The sequence below is a fragment of the Lipotes vexillifer genome, unplaced genomic scaffold, assembly GCF_000442215.2.
Source record: "Lipotes vexillifer unplaced genomic scaffold, Lipotes_vexillifer_v1.1 scaffold2697, whole genome shotgun sequence".
Lineage (NCBI taxonomy): Eukaryota > Metazoa > Chordata > Mammalia > Artiodactyla > Lipotidae > Lipotes > Lipotes vexillifer.
The window spans coordinates 60,591-82,819 of NW_006787375.1; the positions used below are offsets into that span (position 1 = coordinate 60,591).

At 44.6% G+C, this 22,229-nt stretch overlaps 1 protein-coding gene across 1 annotated transcript in view; it reads left to right on the forward strand.

Annotated features, from left to right (window-relative positions):
- The window catches only part of LOC103079130 (zinc finger protein 235-like), a gene marked incomplete at its 5' end in the record, with an annotated part of 10,777 nt that extends 8,433 nt beyond the window's left edge, over window positions 1–2,344 (forward strand). Inside the window, one exon of the mRNA XM_007459947.1 lies at window positions 2,208–2,344. Coding sequence (XP_007460009.1) covers window positions 2,208–2,344 — 137 coding nt within the window. The remainder of the gene's footprint in view (window positions 1–2,207) is intronic.
- Window positions 2,345–22,229: the final 19,885 nt, after the last annotated feature.

A 22,229-nucleotide genomic window follows, 5' to 3' on the forward strand; every position in this document is an offset into this window, starting at 1 on the left:
TACGCGGGCCTCTCACTGTTGTGGTCTCTCCCGCTGCGGAGCACAGGCTCCGGACGCGCAGGCCCAGCGGCCATGGCTCACAGGCCCAGCCGCTCCGCGGCACGCGGGATCCTCCCGGACCGGGGCACGAACCCGTGTCCCCTGCATCGGCAGGCAGACTCTCAACCACTGCGCCACCAGGGAAGCCCGAGCACATTAATTTTTAATCCCCAACTCACGGCTCTGAAAGATAACTCACTGGATACAGATAAGGAACGTGGGAGCATTCTGAAAGCATAAAACTTCCTTGGGAGCAAGTCAAGAGACATAAAACAGGGAGGGTGAGAGCTACAGGCCAAGGAGTAAAAAAGGCGAGTCGAGGGCTCTTGTTATTTCTGCCTGGTCTGAGTGTCAGTGTGGAGATAGCCTGCTGTGGGGTCTGGGCAGCCCAACTAAAGGGAGGAATAGCATGAGAAGATAAGTGAGGCCCGGACAGGTGGGAGAGAACTAGGAAGGAGAAGGAAGCACAGAATAGGAAAACAGAAATCTTGTTTGGCAGAGGGACCATGTATACAATTGTTGATTTATTTCTCCAGCCCTGAAGTCTGTGCGTTTAATTGAGGTAATCCTACTGTGGTTCCTGCCCTGTAGGGTCCCCACTCTCAACTGGAGAACAGCAGCCGTCACAGATCACTGCCTAGACCTGCAAAGGACTCAAGCAGAAAAGGCCAAGTTAGAGACGGAAGAAGAAAGAGTAAGGTGCCTTTGCATCGTCCATAAACAATACCCTCATCATGAACAGTATCGTTCTTTCGGGAAAACCAAGCAGAGCAAGAGGAGGCTGCACGTTTCCTGAGTGCTTTGCTGGGTCCAGACACAAATGCACAATTCCTTCTGCTTTTAGGGGGTTGCATTGTTTTTGGACTTGGTTTCCTGACCTGCCAGAGAAACCTCTTGCAGTCTGAATTCGAACACAGTATCACCTCCCTAATTGGTCTTGAGGGCTGGAAAGAGCTGTTTGAATCCCCATAAGGGTCTGAATGCCAGAAGAAATGTGATTCTAGTACTTTAAAGCCTCCATAGTAACTCAGCTAATGGCTCTAAAGCATTGGCAGTAGAGGGCCTATAGGGACTTGGAATTATCATTTTGTCAAAAGCCATTAATAGGTGTTTGTAGGAGATTAAAAGAAAAATCTACTATTTGGCCAAATTCTATATACGAATTATTTATTTCTAATTAAGTATGTTGGTTTGAATGGGAGAACAAATCCCACTAAATGGTTGTATAGAGTCTGCTCCTATATAAAATTTGAAAATTCCCTCTCCCATCCCAATGTTTAAAATATTTCTATTATTTTTCTTGGCAAGCCCTGTTGGGGATCTTCAGGGTCTGCAAGCTCTGCTTTCTTTCTTCATGCAGGACCTAAAATCTTAAGTCTGTTACCTTTTTCCCCACCAACAATCCGCTGCATTGTTTTGTTCTGCTCCTGCCAAATATGTTTGTGGAGTGGGTCTTGGTCTTACCTGTTCCTTATGTTCTCTGAAGACAAATATGCAATCCTTTGTCATTTACTTGTTTTGAAATGGATGATAATGGAAATTGCAGATGGGAGGAAATTGTAAATGTTCAGAAATATAAAGTTATTTGAAACATAACCTCGAACACTCTATTTTCTCAAACTGCTCTCATAAGTGCTCTAATAATGTCCTCTTTCCTCCCTCGAGTAATTCTGAGGGTCCCGAGGGAGAGGTTGACCCCCAGGGCTGCCTTTCTTCTCTGGCCGTGGAGCCTCTCTTGCTGACTCTGGTGGGCTCAGCTGTGCTCAGAGGGTTCAGTAATGTCTGTGGAACGGGGAGAAGCCTCTCTCCCTTTAATGTTATGCTGCGCTCAATGTGAGGCATGGGCTCCACGGAGCTAAAGCATTTATTGAGACAGCTGTCTTAGAATTTGGTCATAACCTCTTTCTCTCACCTGGGATCTGATCATGTGGCCCACGGGATTGGGCCAGGGCTGGTGTAACAACCAGGATGCTGCAAGCCCATGCTGCCTCCCACTGCCTTCTTTGAATAGAAAGTAACCAGGGCTCTGTTACTTTCTTCTGCCCTATTCCCCGCTCCTTCCTCTCTTAGAATGAGCTGTCCCCCAGGGCTCCTAGGTCCTCCCTGTGAGTGGAATGTTGCCTGGTATTCCACCAGGCTGGGATTTACCCAGATTGTATACCCTCCAGCCGTGGGCACAAAGCGGGTTGCTAGTTCCCAGGAGGCTGCTCAGCCCCCAGGCAACAGACCTCTTCTGGCCCCAGCCACCAACTCAGACCCAGAGAGCTTGGAGCCTGGTGGTGGATGGCAGCAGATCTCAGGCTGAAGCCGAGCTCCCCCTGCAGAGGCTTGGTCTCTGGCACCTGGTTCTGAAATAGTGATTGGAAGACTTGCCTGTAGGCTCTCTGCCTTCCATTTTATTTCTGAGCATAGGGCTCACCAAAATCTTCCCAAGAGAAAAGGTGTGAGGAGCCTGTCCATGAAGATCTGCAGAGGCAACCCTGTGTCCCCAATGTTGGAGTCCCCCACATGGCAGCTGCCCATTGCCTTTGGTCTCTGCCTCTGACAGGTGTGACCCCCTTTGGGCCATGACAAAATGCACAAGCATAATCTTCTACTGATTTCTGTTTATCTTCCCACAAATGCAGAACTTAGTGGGATCTGAATTAATGTGGTTTTCCTGATTTCAACCTTCACATCAAGATGGTGTGTGTGGCAGATTATATGTGATTATTATTTAGGATGAAACAGACTTCAGCTTTGTGAATATAAAAGTACAATCTAGGTTATTAATATCTTTAAAAAATGTAGAGAAATTTTCTCCCATGCAGGAAAAAACAGTTTCAGATGTCACAAGTGTGAGCCAGCGTGAGATAAGTAAAACATTTACCCTGACAGCCGTTAAGTATGCATTTGATTTAGAATCTGGAGTTAACTGTCAGTTGTCTATGAAATTCATTGCTGTAGCTTTGTTTCCCAGTTTCTCTTCTGTTACCTTTTTTGGCTCTTTTTCTTCAAAATTCATCTATCTTCTTTCCTACGCTCACCCCTATTTTGGTTTCACCTTTCCTCAGAAGCCCTCGGAGATCCAACAAGGTAGTTTATACAGTGCTTGGTGACATGGAGGTTCCATAAAGCTGACTATAAATTTAAAGGCACATTTGCATCCTACCTGAAGTGAATTGATTAATAAGTCACTGTTTGGTAGTTTGGTAAATACTCAGATCCTCATGATGAATGCAAGAACCAAGTGCACTGTATTATTGCTTCACTTTGTCTTTTGTAAAGCACCTAGTTCCATGACAACATTCACTAAGTAAATAGCAAATGAAACGAAATACACTTCCTTCTCTATTTTAATAATATACTATTCATGCATTTTTTTGGGGGGGAACAAAGAATCATTGTTGTAAGTTGCTGTGCTAATAAGAGGCTGATATTTTACTGCAAGCAGAATAAGGAGATAAAATGGCATGCCACAGGGAAACTGATGAAGTTTCTTTTCAAAACAAAGGAGAACAAGGCAATAATACAAAATATGAAAAGCCAAGAAATGGTTCGATGAAATGAGTACAGATATGAATACAGGTCCCGTGATTTCTTATTACTTCTCTTGTTATAAATTAACACCTGCATGTCCAGAGGAAAATTCAAATTACAGTTTCTTGATTAATTTTATTAAAAATCTGTTGTTCTTCTCTAGATGATCTGGTCCTTATAAAAAGCTGACAGAGATGTTTAACAGAGCAGAACCAGGGCCAGCCATTTCTAGTGGGGATTGAGCTACCAACTATTTTCCTCAAATTATAGAAAATTACCACTTGTAGAGTCCACATTATATTTAGCTTCTTAATTTAGGATTAAGCATCTGTAACTCATTCTTAGGACATCCGGAGAGTTTGCAAAACTCTGTAATATGAATACTGTTTCTCTCTTTAGTCCCCATCGTATCTCTGAAGAAAGTTCTCTTGGTCCCATTTGTAAAGATTTGATGATGGCCAAAAGAACCAGTATATAATTTTAGACTGAAAAAATTGAGGTCTTCTGCAATGCCATGTTGACATGTTTTCACCCAGATTTGCCACCGGTTGGCCAAGGATTCAGATGGTGGTTATTCTTCAGGCTACCTCATATATCCCAACTGGGATCCAACGGAACTGAAAGAGCTTTGGCTCTCTTACTCCTTGGCTTTGGGTAAAGACCAAGATGCTGTGATAACACAAGCCTTGGAAGAATTTAGGATTGGTTGTAATTTTCCCTCTTTAGGCTTCCCCAGTAACACTCAAGTAGTGTACAGTGTGACTTATCCTTGAAATGTTAAAGAATGGACACTGTGATCTATTAAGGATAATATAACTGAGGGACTGAACGGTCAAGGGAAATTTAATAGAACTTGAAGCTTGTGTTTAGAATCTTTTAGTTTCAGTTCTGTTTCTTAAAATAAGATCAAAGAAAGCTTCTTAAAGGCAACATTAAAGCTGAGCATTAAATGATGAAAAAGATGCTATCAGAATCAAATTCAAGAGAAGATATTGTGGCTAAGGGGATAGTGTAGCTAAAGCAAAGAAGTGGGAAGAGGCATGGTGTGCTTCATTAAATGTTGGTCAGCGTCCCCCAGTGGCCCTAGAGGTATAGTTGAGGCTAGAAAAGTTCTGCAGAATCCTACTCTCCTGAATTATTGGCATTGATGTTACTCCTCCTGGAAAGCCTTCTCTGACCTCCAGCACTGAATTAAGTGCCTTTTCTCTGTGCTTTCAGAACCTTCTGCCCTTGTCCCAATGTATTTCTTTGTTCAATATATGCATTTACCTGTTTTGATTTGACTTCCTCTCTGTTTTTGTTTTTTTTTTTTTCAGTACGCGGGCCTCTCACTGTTGTGGCCTCTCCCGTTGCGGAGCACAGGCTCCAGACGCACAGGCTCAGTGGCCATGGCTCACGGGCCCAGCCGCTCTGCGGCATTGTGGGATCTTCCCGGACCGGGGCACGAACCCGTGTCCTCTGCAGCGGAAGGCAGACTCTCAACCACTGCGCCACCAGGGAAGCCCTCCTCTCTGTTTTAAGCTCCTTACAGAAGGGACCTAATCTTGACCACTTTTGTCTTCTTAATGCATGGATAGTGCTTGGTAGACATTCAATGAATATTTCTTGAACGGAATGAATAATGCAAGTTTTCCGTAAGTAATGCCTTTCAAATGTTTTAAAAATTTTCAAAGGCCGTAGACTAGACTGGATAATTGCACTAAAGGCATAAAGGTAACATTAATAAGTGTGGCTGTATTTTGTAATTAAACTACTAAAAATAAAGCTTACTCTAGACCATTAGAGAGAGAACAGAATACAGTGCCAAATGAGTACCTTTTGTATCTGCCCAAAGGATTTACCTATCAAATTGCTAAAAGGTCCCCTGTATAAAAGTTTCACTTATAAGATGACTTGCTGTATAAGGGTTATCTGAGCATTTGAGCAGCTGTTTAAGGGGGAGCAGAGCTCTCACGACCATCTAGGAAAAGACTATGTTGGAGAGAACCCTGGACTTGGAGTCAGAAAACTTGGGACTTGGCTCTCAAAACTGCTATGTGAACCCAGGCAAGCTACTCAAAGTCTCTGATCTTCCATTTCTTATCGGCACACTCAGAACCATGCCACCAGTTCTGCTTACTTTGCGAAGTTGTGAAGATAAATAAGATAATGTAGAAATGAGGTAATAAACTACAAAGAATTCTCCTTCTTCTTATCCAAATGGTGTAAGAAATAAGCTGAATTGACCTCCTGAATCCTAGGATGTCTTTTGTCCAGTGGTGGAAAAACATATCAGACCTTAGGACTTTTGATTTGATATTCAATCCATCCATTGTACCCTGCCGCCTCTTTCTAATCGAACAAGGAAAAGAATACAGATCACTGGTAGAGGAATGTAGGGTTGTAAAAGTGTGTCCTTGGCGGGATACTTTATCCCTTCTGGTATTTAATGCCAGAGTCAGAGTCCGCCTCCAGGTAGTTTTTGTATACAGCTTGTTGATAGCAGCATGAAAATATCCAGTGACAGATTGTGGCCTTGGGGATGTGGGGTGCTGGTGGGACAGAAGAGCACTGTTCTCCAGCACATTTCTCCCATTCTCTGCTCTTTTACAGGCTGTCGGGGGTTGGCTCTTGCCAGCATGTTGAAGGGCCCGGCCAGTTTTCCTTCCAGGCTGTTCAGTCGAGGTTAGCGGGAGGATTGGCATGTTTACCAATCCTCTATCTCCACTGCCTGTTCTGCCAACATTTCAACCTGAGAGTGCTTTGTCACTCCCTGGTGGCCCTTTGTCTTGGTTTATGACAGGTTTATTATCTTTTATCTACCAAAGTCAGAGAGTCGAGGATGGGTGTTTGATTTCATACGCCAGGTACCATTGACTTTATCTTCTTGAAATAAGTCCAGCGCTCAGGAGGGACTGAAGTCTCAAATCACCCTGTAGTTTGGACAGTCTCTAAAAGCACAATGTGCGTATATAACTTATTCAGTATTTATCAAGAAAAAGCCCTATTTTGCTGAGCTGTGATTTTCCGATACGCTCCATTTAAAATTAATGGTTTTGTGTGTACGGAGATTTATAATTCTGATGGGGAAACAGCTATAAAATGTAAAGTGTATAATGAGTCAGGACTAAGATCACATGCCACGTAATTTCTCTATATGCTTTGCTGCATTTAATGATACTCGGGTCCTCTTCTTTGCTTGGTGAAAGAGTAAAACGGATGGGAAAATGGGAAGGACAACATTGAGTGTGCGTTGTCACGTCACATTTTATAGCCCTTGAGAGACAAAAATTTTCCACTTCAAATATTTCTTCCCAAGATTCTGTCTCATTGATTGGGTCCTGTCTAGTGCATCATTCGGTTTGCATGGTAGTTGGGTCAACTGTGGAATTAGAGCTTGACAGAGAAACACAGAGCCAGGTATGCACGCATCCAGCCAGCCAGCACTGTTGATATGAAAGACACTGTGGTAGGCCCTGGAGAAACCTACCAAGGTCGGTGCGCTTACAGAACAGAGGTGCTTTTTTTTTTTTTTTAACCTCTCTTACACTCCTTTGAGAATCTGGTGAAAAGTACAGACCTTCTATCTGAGCAAAAAATTCGATTGCAGGGGATCCATCAATTACCCATGGGCATAAGTTTAAGAACTATTACTCCCTTGTCAGAGGCATGGATAAGTGGATATACAGTCACAGCAGAGTGGTAGGTTCCATCCTGGAGGCGTGTCCAGAGTGCTATGGGATCGTAGACGAGGTCCCCTTTCCACCCAGGACCCTGCTGCCTCACCAGTAGTCCAGCATATGCTCTGAGTTGTGCTCGTCAATGGTGATGAATTTTTCCCGTCTTATCAGGGTTTTTGTGGTGGGTGTGGGAGAGGGCAAAGAAATCAACAGTCCTCCTGGCAAGAGTTCTGGATTTGGGATTGGAAGTCTAGGATTTAGCAGTTCCTGATTCACCACATTCCTGTTGTGTTAAATGGACACATTATGTAACCTCTCCAAGTTCCATATCTTAATCTGTAAAATTAAAATAGTGTTATCAGCCCCATCAGCCTCATAGCCAGGAACGGGACCTTGTGGTGAGAGGCAGTAGGGGCTTGGGTATGTGAAACGGTAAAGCTCTTCAGAAACTGTAATGTCCTGTAAATGTAATGTACTGTCATCACTATACCCACAAATACAGATACTTGAGAAACAGATAAAACCTGGTTAAAAGGGTTGCATTCAGGGGCTTCCTGTGGCTCATGGAAGGGAGGGCAATCATGGGCTGCCATTGCAGAACTAAGCTTACAGGCCCCACGGGGACAGAAATCATGACCTTGCTTCTAGAGATTGATCCACTCAAGGAACCACGTGCAAAAATCTTGAATGCACTGGCAAGAGAGCCAGATTTATATATTCAGAGAAAATAAGTTATAAGCCAGTGGTTTGATGATTGGACATGCATGTATTTATTTTATTTTTTTTAAACATCTTTATTGGAGTATAATTCATGTATTTACTCTAATGTGGAGTTTTAAAAGGTCAGGAAACTATAAAAATTTTGTCAACATGCCTATCCCAAGCCAAACCACCTATTTCCTCTTTCTTTATCTTTTGTGCTCCAGCTAAGAAGTAGCCTGGGGCTCAGCTGGCAGCCTGGAGAGGCAGGAGGTGGAGAATGTGGTGATGGGCACACCAGTCTTGGAAGCTGGATTTCTGGGTGTAAGTCTTGACTCTCCCTCCACTGAGCAGCTGGGGAGCAATGAACTATCTCCGATTCTTCATCAGGAGACAAGACAGTAATATCCAGTTTGCCTATCTCACTGGGTTGTTGTGAAGCTCTAGGCAAAATTTCTTTATAAAGAGCCAACTATATAAAGTACTATTATTGCATGCATAAATGTATGTGTTCAATCAATGAAATGATCAAAGGGGAGAAAAAGACACCATATTACACTTTTACAGATTGGCTGCCCAATTTGCTTCTTAGTTAAATAAGCACGTGTCAAAATGCTTGCCCGCCTAATTATGTTTGTGAAGCATTGTATCTAGAGGTTTTTGATCAAAATATATCCAGGAGCTGTATCCTGGCTGCAGAAAGGAAGAGAGTCTTCCATAGGTGATTCTCACGTTTTATATTTAGCAAAAGGAACTTAAAAGATATGCTTGCTTTTCAGATACATTCTATCTTCTGCAGGAGCAAATACCAAAACCTTCCTTCCTCTGCACTTCTGCCCATATGCTCTCTCTCAATTCTTTCTTGCCCTCCCCCTACTTGCCCTTTCCATTCCCCTCCTCCCCTCCCTGACTGTTCACTGTGTATTTGCAGTCCGAAAGTGGCAGCTGCCCACACAGATGAATCCCAGTGGATCAGTGGTGGCACGGTATCCATAGGAACCTGAAAAGAACGAGGCAGTCCCTGCTTTCCAATCCACGTGTTTGTGGTGTGGCCAGAGTGTGGCTGGTGAAGGACTTTTGCTCCAGTTATGACACTTAGGAATAGACAGGGCAGAAACTGCCAGCTGTGATCCAGACACTGGGATGTAAAAGTATGCCCAGCAGGAGCCATTATGGGCAATTGTAGCTCACTTCCTATTAACCCTTTCCTGGAATCCTGCCTCTTCCTCCAAGCTGAGCGCTCCCAGATCCCAGCCAGACTGGGTATGTTAGGGAAACTGGAGACTCTTTGAACTGGGAGCTTATTCTTTCATTCAACCATTATCAGACATTTACTATATACCAGACACTGTGCAAAGTATTAGGGGAAAACCCAAATAAATAAGCTATGGTTCCTATTTTTAAGAGGTTGACAGTCTAGTGAGCAAGACAAAAACGTACACAAGTAATCATGACACGTGACAAGTGCTATTGCAGGGCCGAGCGCTATGGGAATCGCAGGAGGAAGTGGGGAGTTCTGCTTAGCTTCGGGAAGGCCTAAGAGGGAAGATGATGTTTGAGCCGCGCTGTGGAAAATGGCTCAGATTCTACCACTGGGAGGAGATAAGAATGGCATTCCAGGCATCGGGATTAGCAAGAGAAAGACAGCGAAGCAGCAGGACGTTCGAGAATTGTGACTATGGAATACGCCTGCAGCGGAGTATCCTGTGGGGCAAATGAGAGGGCAGGTGGGCGTGGGTCAGGTTGTAAAGGAGCTTGAGAACAAAGCGAAGGAGATGGGATGCAAAAAGGAGCCAAGGCAGATATTTTAAAAAATACTGTTTTGAGAAATTCTAAGCCTGCAGAAAGTCCACTGCAGCTGTTTACGTGGGGGAGTGATACCCTTACGTTTCTGTTTTGGGTGGGAGCTCTGTGGCAGCGTGGAGATGGGTTCGTGGGTGGGCTGGGGAATCCACCAGACGCAGGGAGGCCAGTGAGGCAGCTGTGGCAAAGCTACAGGCAAGAAGCGAAGAGAATCCCAAAGGGCACAGGGGTCGGAGCGCCGAAGGGCAGGTTAGTGGGGCATGAGGCTCAGTAGGGCCCTGGGCACTGGGTGGGTAGGAGTCCGGGAGTCAGTGATGATGATGCAAACTTAATGGATGGGGTGGGGAGATAGTGGTGCAGGAGCGACATGGGGATCTCAGGGGGAAGCTTCCAGGGAAATGGGAGAGCGTATGACTCGACTTTCCACTTAGGATAGCAGTTCGCAGCCAGAAGGAGTTCAAGCACTCTGAGTTGGGAAGGGCCAGGGCCTGAGTTCAGAAGAACCGTGTGCTGGGACTAAACTTTACGGTGTTTGAAATCAGCTGCGTAGCTTTCCCTTAGCTTTCTCAGCACCAGAACAAAACCATCGCAACTCCTTTAATCTTCTCTCAAGGCTTTAGGTAACTTGGGTTGAGCTGCTGTCTCCTGTTTTCCCACATCCCAATTAAAATGCAATCCTTCGCAAGTTATACGTGTAATTATCCATTTCATGTGTGCTGTGCACACTTCAGGAGAGATGGCTGTGACTCCCACATTGAGCACTTTAGTTAATACCGACTTTTGCTGAAAAACTAACATTTTTTACTTAATTAAAAAAAATCTTTCCACTAAATGTGAACTCTCGGCAGTGTATGTGCCAGCCCTGTGCACGGTTATTTGTTCCTCGTTAGGAATCTCTGGAGCAAAGCCTTATCCTGACTTTTATTGCAGAATTGCCGTTTGGGTACAGTTCTGGAGTCTGATGACATTAAGGAAGGAGATTCCTCTGGAAAGACATAAAATGAGGGAACAACCACATCCTGTCAGGAGTGCACTGGTATTCTGGCAGGGTCTTCTAGGAGGGCCAAAGACTGCTTTTGCATTTGAAGATGGGCTTTGCTAGTGTCTTAGAGAAGCTCTTTGGCAACAGAGGGGGGAAAAAAGCCAAAAAAAAAAAAAAAAAAAAAAACACCTGAGGAAGAAGCCCGTTTATCTCAGACTTTGCAGTGGGAAAAGCCTTCCCTGAACAGTACCTGGCTTCATCATCTTAGGCCTTCTGAATACCTGGCCTGCCGGGTGAAAAGATGCGGGAATTTTAGCAAGTTCTTGAGTTGTCTTCAAAGGTATTCACGGAGATGTTCATTGCCCCATAGAATCCTTAATAACTGGTCCTACAGGTTACAGTGGGCCCTCCCTCTGCCAGCCTCCCTCCTTCGAGTGAGTGCACTCCCACTGCCTCAGAGCCCCTGAGGGCCAGGATCTCTGCGAAGGTGCCTGCAACTTGCCACTGTGCTATTCCTCCCACAGACCTTGATGCCTGCAGCACTCAGCAAGGCCAGGCTCCTTTGCCACGTGTACCTGGCATTCTGCTGGCTCCCTGGCATTTTTCCCTCTGCTCTGTAGGATCCTTCAATGCCTCCACTCTCTTTACCCTCCTCTCCCTTCCTCTAAGCAGCTTTTAAATAGAATTCCTCATCTAAACAGTCCTCAGAAGCAGTTTTTTAAATTCCCCCAAGGATGATAAATAACTAGTATCACTCTAGATGTGTTGGAGAAAAGTTACTGCATAAGGTGCAACGGATCTCTTAGGGCATTAAGACTTAATTCAGCCGTGGGACTCTGGTTGAGACTTGTGGCATGTTTTTCCATCTTGAGAGTGGAGAAACTCTGGTCCCATCATCTTCCTGTCATTGATGAGATGTCTCCCAAATATTCTAAATATGTTGGGACTCCTCTCTGACCTATCAAAAGCTTAGGTTTTTGGAAACTTTAGCCAGAAAAAGACTATCGGTAAGTTCTTCCACGCGAACCCTGTCCTGATGCAGTGTGTTCAGGATAGCATGTTGGGGAATCACATGAATCGGGAAAAGTCAAAAGGAGGAAGCTACTAAGGGAGAGGAGAGGTTATCACCCTGTCACCTTTAGATGAGCACTAACCTCACATATTTCAGGGTCTGGCAAGTGGAAAGGAGTAGGTTTTTCTTGCACTTCACAGGACGCATGTATTAAACTAAATAGTGCTAGCTACTGAAACAGGTAACTCCCGAATCCCGATGACTAAACAGAATGAAAAGTTACTTCTTGCCCCCATCGCAAGCCAGTGGGGATGTGGGTGGGTGTAGATCTCTGCTCTGTGAAGTCTTTCAGGGCCCTAGGCCAAGTCCTCCTGTCTCTGGAGGCCTTTCCAAGCTGCTGGCAGAAGAGGAGAGAGCAAGGATCACACATGAGAGGCTCTTATGGGCCAGGCCTGGAAGAGACACAGAACACCTGGTCCTTGTTCCAGTGGCCAGAACTCAGTTCTCCGGCTACAGCTACCTGCATGGAGGCTGGAAATGTCAGAAAAGAGTAAAAAGAGAACATGGGTGTTGGTGGTAACCAAAGTTTGGATGTTTGGAGCCATAGGCTTTGGCTCGAAATGAGTTACTAGTTACTTGGGGGAATTAGCATGGTCCACGATGGGCAACCTCATGAAACAAGATCATCATTGGAGTGTTAGTTGGGAAACAAATTCCTGCCCCTTCTACTTCAGAGTTCTAAACTACAGTTCCCAAATAGCACAGCAGTTCCCCCACCCTCCCTTCTTCCTCTTTCCTTGCGGGGGCAAACTTCCTAGTTCACGTTACGGAGAAAAGAGAGGGTCAGATACTAGCAGTATTTCTTCTGTGGAATGCCTTCTTCACTTTTGGCTCTTCTTTTCTACGAGAGCAAGCGGGACTCAAGAGTTCAAGTTCCGTTTTGCCCAGTGCGCAGCAAAAACGCTAAGATTTGCAGCAAAGAGAGCTTATTCGCAACTCAACCGAGCGAGGAGACGGGAGAACACATCTGAAACCCACCTCCCCCTAAAAGCCAGGGGCTGAGGGTATTTACGGGATGAGCAATAAAGCAGCAGGGCGGTCAGAGGCGTGGGGAGCAGTGATTGGGAAAAGGCTGGGGACGTGGAGAAAGGTGATGGGGAGAGTGCAATAATTGTCCTTCCCTCAGGTGTAACTAGGCCAGGGGCCTCTGCACATTCAAAAGGTCACAGAGCGGACACTCGTGCATGCTCAGTTGTGTGTGTGGGGGGGGATGGTCCTATCCAGTCTTAACTGGCTTAGCTTGAACTGGACACAGCTGACTCTAAGTTCCTAAAAAACAACCCAGGCAAACATCGTGTCTGGGCCCCGTGCGGTTTGGAGGACATGCAAATCTTAAAACGACCTCGATTAGTGAAGGCAGGAGAAATGGATTTACCCCATGGTTTCAAGTCACCCTGGTGGTCAGCAGACCGGATCTGAGGACCCCTCTCTGCAGGGCGCTCCGGGTGTGTGAAGGGTGAGCCTGCCCATTACTGGAACACATGCCTCTGGGGTGAGAAGTTATCATGAAGTCCTTTGTACCAACAGAGCAAAACTAAAGATGAGCAGAAGTACTCTAACATTCTGGAATCCTACTATTTTGACACTGGAAGGGACCTTAGAGCCCGTGGGCTCTAATCCTACTGTGCTCCCCGTGGGGAGGAACAGAGGGGTCAAGCCCTCTGTCCTCAGGGTTGCACAGCCTGTACCGGCAAAGCACAGTTAGCATCTGGGCCTTCTGACTCCTAGATCTGGGCTCCAGGCTGCCCCTCCCACCAATACAATATCAGGACTTCCCTGTCCTGATGACATTATTCAAACTATCTTGTTCGGTTCCACTGATGCCATGACTTGCTTGAAACCTACATGGGAAGGAGACATGGCATCTGGTCCTGTTCTGCTCTTGGCTCTCTGTGACCTTGGGCATGTGGATGAGCTTAAGTTTCTCATCTATAAACCGAATGATTTGGATTACATCGGCGGTTTTCAAGTCATGTTTCACTCTGGGAGGCCCTGTATCTTCTGGAGTTTTCTTAGGAGCCATTTTGGAGACTAGGAATGAGGCTTAGCTATTTTACGTATCAGTTTCTATCCACAGTTCACTTTCATTCTGTGACTTAAAAATAGTTTGAAAACCACTGCAGGAGATGGTCTCTGAGTGTCTTGCTGTCTTTAAAGTTTTACATCTCTTTGAAATGTACTTTATGCATTTCTTCGTTAAGGCACTTCGTATAGGGGCTGCCTGATGAAATAAGACACAGAGCTGTGGAAGTTAAATAACAAACCAAACTGTGCTACTGCTTGTCTCAGTTGCAGATTCAAATGCTTTGGGGGTCAAGCAGGTCATATAGAAGGAGGAAGGAATATGTTATGGGTTGAATTATGTCCCGTGCCCCCCATCCCCAATTTATATGTTGAAGTCCCAAACCCCAGTACCTCAGAATGTGACTGTTTTTGGAAATCGTCTTTAAAAAGGAAACTGAGTTAATATGAGGGCATTAGGTTGGGACTAATCCAATGGGACTTGTGTCCTTATAAGAAGAGGACACAGGCACATATAGAGGGAAGACCATGTGAAGACACAGGGAGAAGATAGCCCCTCCAAGCCAAAGAGAGAGGCCTTAGAAGAAACCAATCCCGCTGACATTTTGATATTGGACTTCTAGCCTCCGGAACTGTGAAAAAACCAAATGGTGTTGTATAAACCCCCCAGTCTGTGGTACTTTGTTATGGCAGCCCTAGCAGACTAATACAGAACGTGTGTGCTTGTGTGAGGATAGGTGTGTGTATGTGGGTAAAACTACAGGGAGTGGTAGAGACTGTAGCAAGATTGAGTGAGTTCATCCTGGCTGAAAGATGAAGATGCTCTTTAGCTGTAGCTGCTTTTTGCCATGTGGGAAGATTAGCTCAGTGTTGCCAGATGTTCTGAATCTTTAAATGAAGCTAAATTTTTTTTTTTAATGTGAAATTTCCCAGTTTTTTGATAATACATGGGCAAACAAAACATGTCTGTGGGCCAGATTTGACCTATGGATTACCGGTTTTGACCAGTGACCCCATGTTTAAGGAAACAATTTAGAAGTGACCTCATAAGGCAGGGCATGACTAGAGAGTAAACATTAAGAGACAGAATACTGAATTAGGAGCCAGGACACCTGGCTGGCTTTCCTGGCCAGACTATCCTGCTGTTAGACCTTGAGCCAGACCTCAGTTCCCTTCTTGTCAGGTGAGGAGACTGAACTTGTCCCTGCCTGCAAAGGTGACTGGAGATTTTAAGTCTGAGTGCCATACTCTGTAAACATCAGGAATTATGGCCAAGATAATTACTCTCCACCTGGCTATTTCTAAGAATGAGTGCCTGATCTTGTAGAGTCACAAAGAAAGAGATTGAGTGTAATTAAGGATTTAAGTGCATAGGAGTGGAAATATCTCCATGTCTTAGAAAAAGCTGCTCAAACTGGGAAAAAAAAACAAAACAAAAGAAAGCAGAAGGAATTGCTCCAAATGATTGTCATTCAAAATATTCGCCAAAGAGGGTAAAAACTTCACCCTTTCATTATAAAAATTATCGTGGTGCTTCTTTGCTTTGCACTGGAGTTGTCACTGCAGGGTTTTCTTGGCTCCTTTTTTTTTTTTTTTTTTTTGTCAGCATTTCAAGGACAAAGTATGGCAGACATAGACTAATAATAAGAATTATTATGTCTGTACTATGTGCCAGGGACTTTACATATACAGGCATTTCTTCTTGTAACACAGAATAACACTTCCCAGAAAATCTTGCCATCTGCAAACCTCCGTATTAAAAAATAATAGGATTTATGGGAAAAATAGGGCCGAGATAGACCATTCAAATCCCGTGCAACTCTGATGAGCCCAAGCACTCATTGCTACCTGGGGAGGTCGCTTGGACCACCTTGACAGCACCTGAGTGGCTAGAAGCTGCCACAGGGGTATTAAAATCCACAGAAGTAATAGAGCTGAGAAGCTGGTAATTGTTTCTTAGACCAGCGCTGGCAGGGGTAGAGATAGGGCAGAGGAAATGGAGCTACTGTCAAGGAGAGAACAGGCGGCAGGAAAACCTCGCACAGGCTGAGAGCTCAGAGGCTGGGGTGGGCTGATGGAGAAGATAGCCCTGGAGACAGGTGCTAGTCTTACATTTCCTGGAAAACAGCAAAAAATTCCCTGCTGATGATGTAGCAGCCGAGCCCCTGACCTTTTCCTTTTCCATTCAAGGTCATGGTTCCACTTCTGCTATTCCACCTCCTCTTGCTTAGGAAAACCCACCTTCGATATGGTGAAAAGCAATGTGCAATTTTCACAGTGCAATATGACACTTTAGTGTGCAGTTTTTTTTTTTTTTGGCAGTACGCGGGTCTCTCACTGTTGTGGCCTCTCCCGCTGCAGAGCACAGGCTCCGGACGCGTAGGCCCGACGGCCATGGCCCACGGGCCCAGCCGCTCGGCGGCATGTGGGATCCTCCCAGACCGGGGCACGAACCCGCGTCCCCTGCATCGGCAGGCGGACTCTCAACCACTGCGCCACCAGGGAAGCCCGTAGTATGCAGTTTTCACATTCTCTTGGCATCATTCCTCTGTAACCAATCACTGATGGGGTGATTCATGCTACAGAAAGGCACACTGTAGCAGAACAGATGCATGATTTTAGTTCATTCTCACAACTCCAGGTATTGGAGCAGTGGTTCTCACATCAGTGGGCCTCAGAATCACCTGGAGGGCCTGTTAAAACAGATGGCTGGGTTTCATCCCCAGAGTTTCTGATTTTGTATTTCTGGGGTGGAGCCCAAGAATTTGCATTTCTAAGAAGTTCCCAGATGATATGGGTGCTGCTGGCCCAGGACCACATATGAGAACTACTGTACTAGTGGCAACGGATGATTGGCCAGATTTTGTGACTTGCCCGAGATTGCTGCAGGAATGGACCCAAGGCGGGTCTGAATCTTGAGCCTCATGAGGCTAGTATGCCAGAGAAATGGATTTTGCTGATCTATAAACACTTAGGAATGTGCTGGGGTTTGCTTCAGGTAATTACTTGTACCTAGTTAGCAGGCAGGCACGGAGCTCAGGCAGTCAGAGGGGATGGGCTTGTGGTCAGCAGCAATACATTGTAGGGACCTGGGGAGTCTCTGCCTCCACCTATGCGTATGCTGTGTGGTCTCCTGTTTTATAAGACATCTTTGTAAATTTTGGTATCATTAGCTATTTAAGAGCTTATACCTAGTGCGTATCTATTATAATCCCACCATCAGGCACGTGACCTTCCTGCCAAGGCAGCTGGTGGGCACACAGCCCCAGGATTTGGACCCAGACACTCTGAATCCAATATCCGTGTCCTTTCCCATCAGGATGCACTGCCCCCTAAAGAGTATCCTGAAGGAACCAAGCGGGGAGTCTACCTGTGACTTGCTTATGTTCGTGTTTAGAGTGGCTTGTTTCAGGGAGGTATGAGAGAAGGGGTTCACGTTGTGGCTGAAGAGAAAGCCCCAGTATGACTATCAGATCCCTCAAAAACTGACTTTACTTGCTTTGTTTTAGGTATAAAATCTGTGCGACAAAGGCGATGTGGTATAATCCTAGAAGTGAGAATGTTGTCCATTTTCATCATAAAAAACTCCCAACTGCAGAAAAGTTGTAGTTCATTACTACTTTAGGGTTCTGAGGTTACAGACTGAATTAAGAATAGGAAAAATGTGTCGATTATTACTAAATACCTTTGAATATTCCAGGAGGCGTTCCCCCACCCTGAGAGCATGACATGACAGAACGAGCTTTGGAATCACCCAAAGTGTGATCTGAATCCAAGCTCTGTCACTTACGGATTTTGTGACATTGGGAAAGTTATTTGTCTAGTCAGAGCCTCTGCTTCCTCTTCCGTAAAGTGGTTTAATAATATTTACTTCACTAGGTTATCATGAGGATTAAATGGCTGCCAGCAATGCAGATATGATTCTGATACCCACAGCGTCCTGAGGCACAGATAGCTAGTCTGTGTGCATTCATCCTTGAATTTGCTCCAAAAGAGCCAGAAACCAGGCAGCAGGACCATCTCAGGAAGACAGAAGTGGAAGCCTGCTGGAGACTGGCTTGGTTGAGACTCCGGTTCAAAGTATCACGAGGCTGGCAGTTTTCCCTAACCGCTTACTAACATAGATACAAAGACAAAAAAAAAAAAAAAAAAAAAAAAAAAAAAAAAAAAAAAAAAAAAGGTAAAACTTACAACACTGGAAAATAACTAACCACCAAATTCCAGAATTATAAAGGAACTGACAATAAATACGAGGCAGATGGAGAGGACCAAGAATAACCAATGTAGCTTCCAGCTATGTCATCCCTCTACTGTGCCTCCATGATTTGGAGAGCCAATGCCTACGTCAAACAGGAAACTTTCCAGTGCTGTGAAGGGAGCAGAGTGCCTCGCTTTCTGTTTTCTCCTCTCCTTCCTCCTACTACCACCTGTCCCTCTTTCCCCTTGTCCCCACTCAGGCTTCCGTCTTGTTATATTTAGGTCAACAGTCCAAATCTCAGAAGTGACTGGGGAGTAATGGGGTGCTGGCAATGGCCTAAGACTTGTGAATGTGGAAAATACGACACCCCCCAATTATTCACACCCTTGAATAATACCCTCCCCTTGAGTGCAAGTAGTACCCGTGACTGGCTTCTAGGCAGTAGAGAATGGTGAAGGTGAAGGATGGATGCCCTGTGGTTATATTACTGAGGGAGAGAGCCTCCTGCTGGCCTGGAGGATGGAAGCTGGCATGCTGTGAGAGGGCACAAGATGGGGGCTACATGCAAGGACCTCAGTGACGGCCAGCAAGAAAGTGGGGCCCTCAGTCCTACAGCTACAAGGAACTGAGTTCTTGTGACAGTACTGTGAGCTTGGAAGAGGACCCCGAGATCCAGAAAGGAACACATCCCACCGACACCTCAGACTTGTGAGACCCTGAACAGGGGACCCAGTTAAACTGTGCTCTGACTCCTGACCTACAGAAATTGTGGGATAACAAATGTGTGTGGTTTTATGTTGCTAAGCTTGTGGTTGTCTGTTGGGCTGCAAAAGAAAAATAATAGAGTCAGTTACAGTCTCTATGAGGTGAGCATTTTGTGGGGAGTAAATAAGAGCCCTGGGAGCAGAGCATGCTGGGGATTAGGATGGCTAAGTGGGTTCTCTGAAACCAGAAGCCAGATAGTGGGGGTCAGAGGGAAGTGCCACCTCAAGAAGACAGAAGTAAAGTCTGTGGGAAGAGGAAATTTGCCTGGGAGTTGCAGATATGCAAGTCTGTCCTACAACTGTAAATTTGATAAGGAGATTCCAACACGGTACAGGTGACCCAACTTGTGGGTCAAAAAATCAACTTTTCATAAGCTTACCAGGAAATATCCGGGAACAATATAGAGAAATTTACAAAATCTTAAAGGGAGATTGAAAAGAAGTCTTCTCACTGAAAATATTAAATGTTTTCTATAGATTCAACTATAAATTTAATGTAATCCCAATAAAAATCTTAATTGACTTACTTGGAATTTGATGAAATTAAATTATTGAGAAGGATGATCATTTCAGAATAGCTAATATGTTTTTGGAAAAGAACAGTGATGAAGGAGACTTTGTCTTATCAAAAAATAAAATACAGGGCTTCCCTGGCGGCGCAGTGGTTGAGAGTCCGCCTGCCGATGCAGGGGACGCGGGTTCGTGCCCCGGTCTGGGAAGATCCCACGTTCCGCGGAGCGGCTGGGCCTGTGAGCCATGCCCGCTGAGCCTGTGAGTCCGGAGCCTGTGCTCCACGACGGGAGAGGCCACAACAGTGAGAGGCCCGCGTACCGCCAAAAAAAAAAAAATACAGCTTAAAACTATAATAATTGTAATTGTATTAGTTCAGGAATAGGCAGGCAGATGATGGAATAGGAGAACAGACCCAAGGATACATATGTGCATTTGTTTTGTTTTTGTATATGATAAAGATTTCATTTCCAATCATTGGGGAAAGGCTGGATAGTTCATAAATGGTGTTGGGGAAAATGACCAACCAGTTGGGGCAAACTATTTATATCACTTCCCCTTCCATGCCTCACACAAAAATAAATTCTGATTAGCTTTACATTTAATTGTAAAAGATGAAATTCATAGATTAAATAAAATAGGGGTGAATAATTCTGGTGTTTTGGGGGGTAGAAAAGGCATTTCCAAGCCTGCTGCCAAAGCCAAGAATCATAAAAGAAAGGATTGTTATGGTTGATTGTGCGAACAATGAGAACTCCTGTATGGTATCAAATCCCCCCCCCCCCCCACAAAACAAAAAAAACAAAACTTGAAAGGCAAACAGAGAAAAAATGTCTAACATAAACGCCAGGTATTGTTAAGCTTTGAGCTTTTCCTAATCAATTAGAAAAAGATAAACAATCAACTGAAAAAAACTGAGGCAAGACTAAAAAGAAGCAACCACAAAATACACCAGCCCATGTGTTTGCTTTGCTCCATGTACCCTTTTTTTTCCAGAAATCATGATTTTTTTCGGGCTTCCAGGAGCAGCAATGTTGGGGGTATGGCGCTACTGGCCAGTGTCGTGGTATTTTTGGGGAGATGTACGGTCGTTATCATCTTTCTGTCAAGGGTCATATTCTTCCACATTACCCAGGAATATCCAGCAAATGATTGAGCCTTCCTTTTATTAAAATAATCTCACTAAGTGGAGATTTTATACCTGCCCATATTTTTACTCTAAAGAATGCATCAGTGACTAAAGCCCATTTTACTAAAAGAATTATTTTTCAAAATGGCTATGGCTTTATCTTTTTATGATTACGATTGGGAAAGCAATTCATGCTTTTCGTAAAAATATGTGCTGTCCAGAAAGATGTAAAGAAGATAGTAAAAATACCCTTATCTTGCCTTCCAAAGATAACTTCTATTTTCTCTGTGTGAGTGTGGGCACCCGTCAATCCACATACATTCACAGGAGCGTGTGTTTATCTATATTTTCACAAAAATGAGATTATACATTTTTCCAGTTCAACAATATATCATGAATATCTTTCTATGTTAATAAATATAGATCTGCCTCATCATTTTAAATGGATGCCTATTCTTCAGAATGAATGTGCTATAATTAATTTGACCACTCTATGGCTGATAAATTTAGGATTTTTTTTTTTTTTTTAAGTAGAATGAAGAGCTCTGTAATTGATTCCTTACACATATTCTTGGCCATGGGCCTGGTTATTTCCTAAGAATAAGTTCCTAGAACAGAGCTACTTAGTTGTCCCAAGGGAAGAAAGAGACAGGATGATGTGAGACAGTAACAAGGTGTAATGAAGAGCTCTTAATTGATTCCTTACACATATTCTTGGCCATGGGCCTGGTTATTTCCTAAGAATAAGTTCCTAGAACAGAGCTACTTAGTTGTCCCAAGGGAAGAAAGAGACAGGATGATGTGAGACAGTAACAAGGTGTAATATTTGGGAAGAGAATAGGTAGTGAGTTTATCACAGTCACTAGCACTTGAATCTGTGTCCAGCCCAGCCCTATGGGCACATATCTGGGTTCCCGCGAGAGCGAAACTACATGCAGGACTGCTTCCAGAACCTTCTAACCGTGGGGGCAAAGACAGAGGGGAGAGGATAGAGCTACTCTCCCCTACTGTGCTCCAGAACGATGTGTGGCTCTGTGGAATCTGAGCAGGGAGCAGGCCCAAAGGGACTGGACTTGTCTGTGTGCACACGTGAGAGCCCAGTGGGACCTCCGCAAACACAGAGCGGGGGCCAGGGCTGCAGGTGCCAGTGAGGTTTGAGTCATTACTCTCGAAAGATCCTTTCTACAGCCAGTGGAGGTGAGACTTGGAGAGACTCAGGTTATGCTATTATTACATCTGGGTAGAAGCCAACTCTGTGTGCCCAATGCCTCAAACATCCTGAACATACAGTGTCTTCTATTTTTAAACACATACAGAAGCCTTGCCCTGTCTGTCGTTTTACAGTCTAAGAACAGTACCTTGAGGCTTAATCTTTTCTACCTGCTGTGTACTCAGAGCCCAGGGAAGGCCTACTGGGTTCTCTTGACAGCCATTTGCCAACTCAGCTATACGTGATTTAAATTCTTTCACCCCTTTGTTTAAAATTGGATATGAGGTTGGTTCTCTCAAACTGAAGACTTTGAGTGACTGATAATTATACAGAGATTATATCTTTTATCTTTATTCATACTTGTCAGCACAGTGCCTTTCCACAGTTCAAATAAGTGAGGTATTGAACAATGAAGAGCAGCCAAAACTCCAAGTAGGGGAGTGTGGCAGGCACTGTTCACCGTCACCCAATGCTCATCCCCCCTCCTGCTCACTCTTGTTTGCCAGTGAAAGAAGTCCAGTTTATTCAGGAGCTAGGTAGAGACCCATCAGTTCAGCTTCTTTCCCAGTTCCAAAATATAAATCATGATTCATCAGAACCAGTTATGACACTGTCATCTTGCC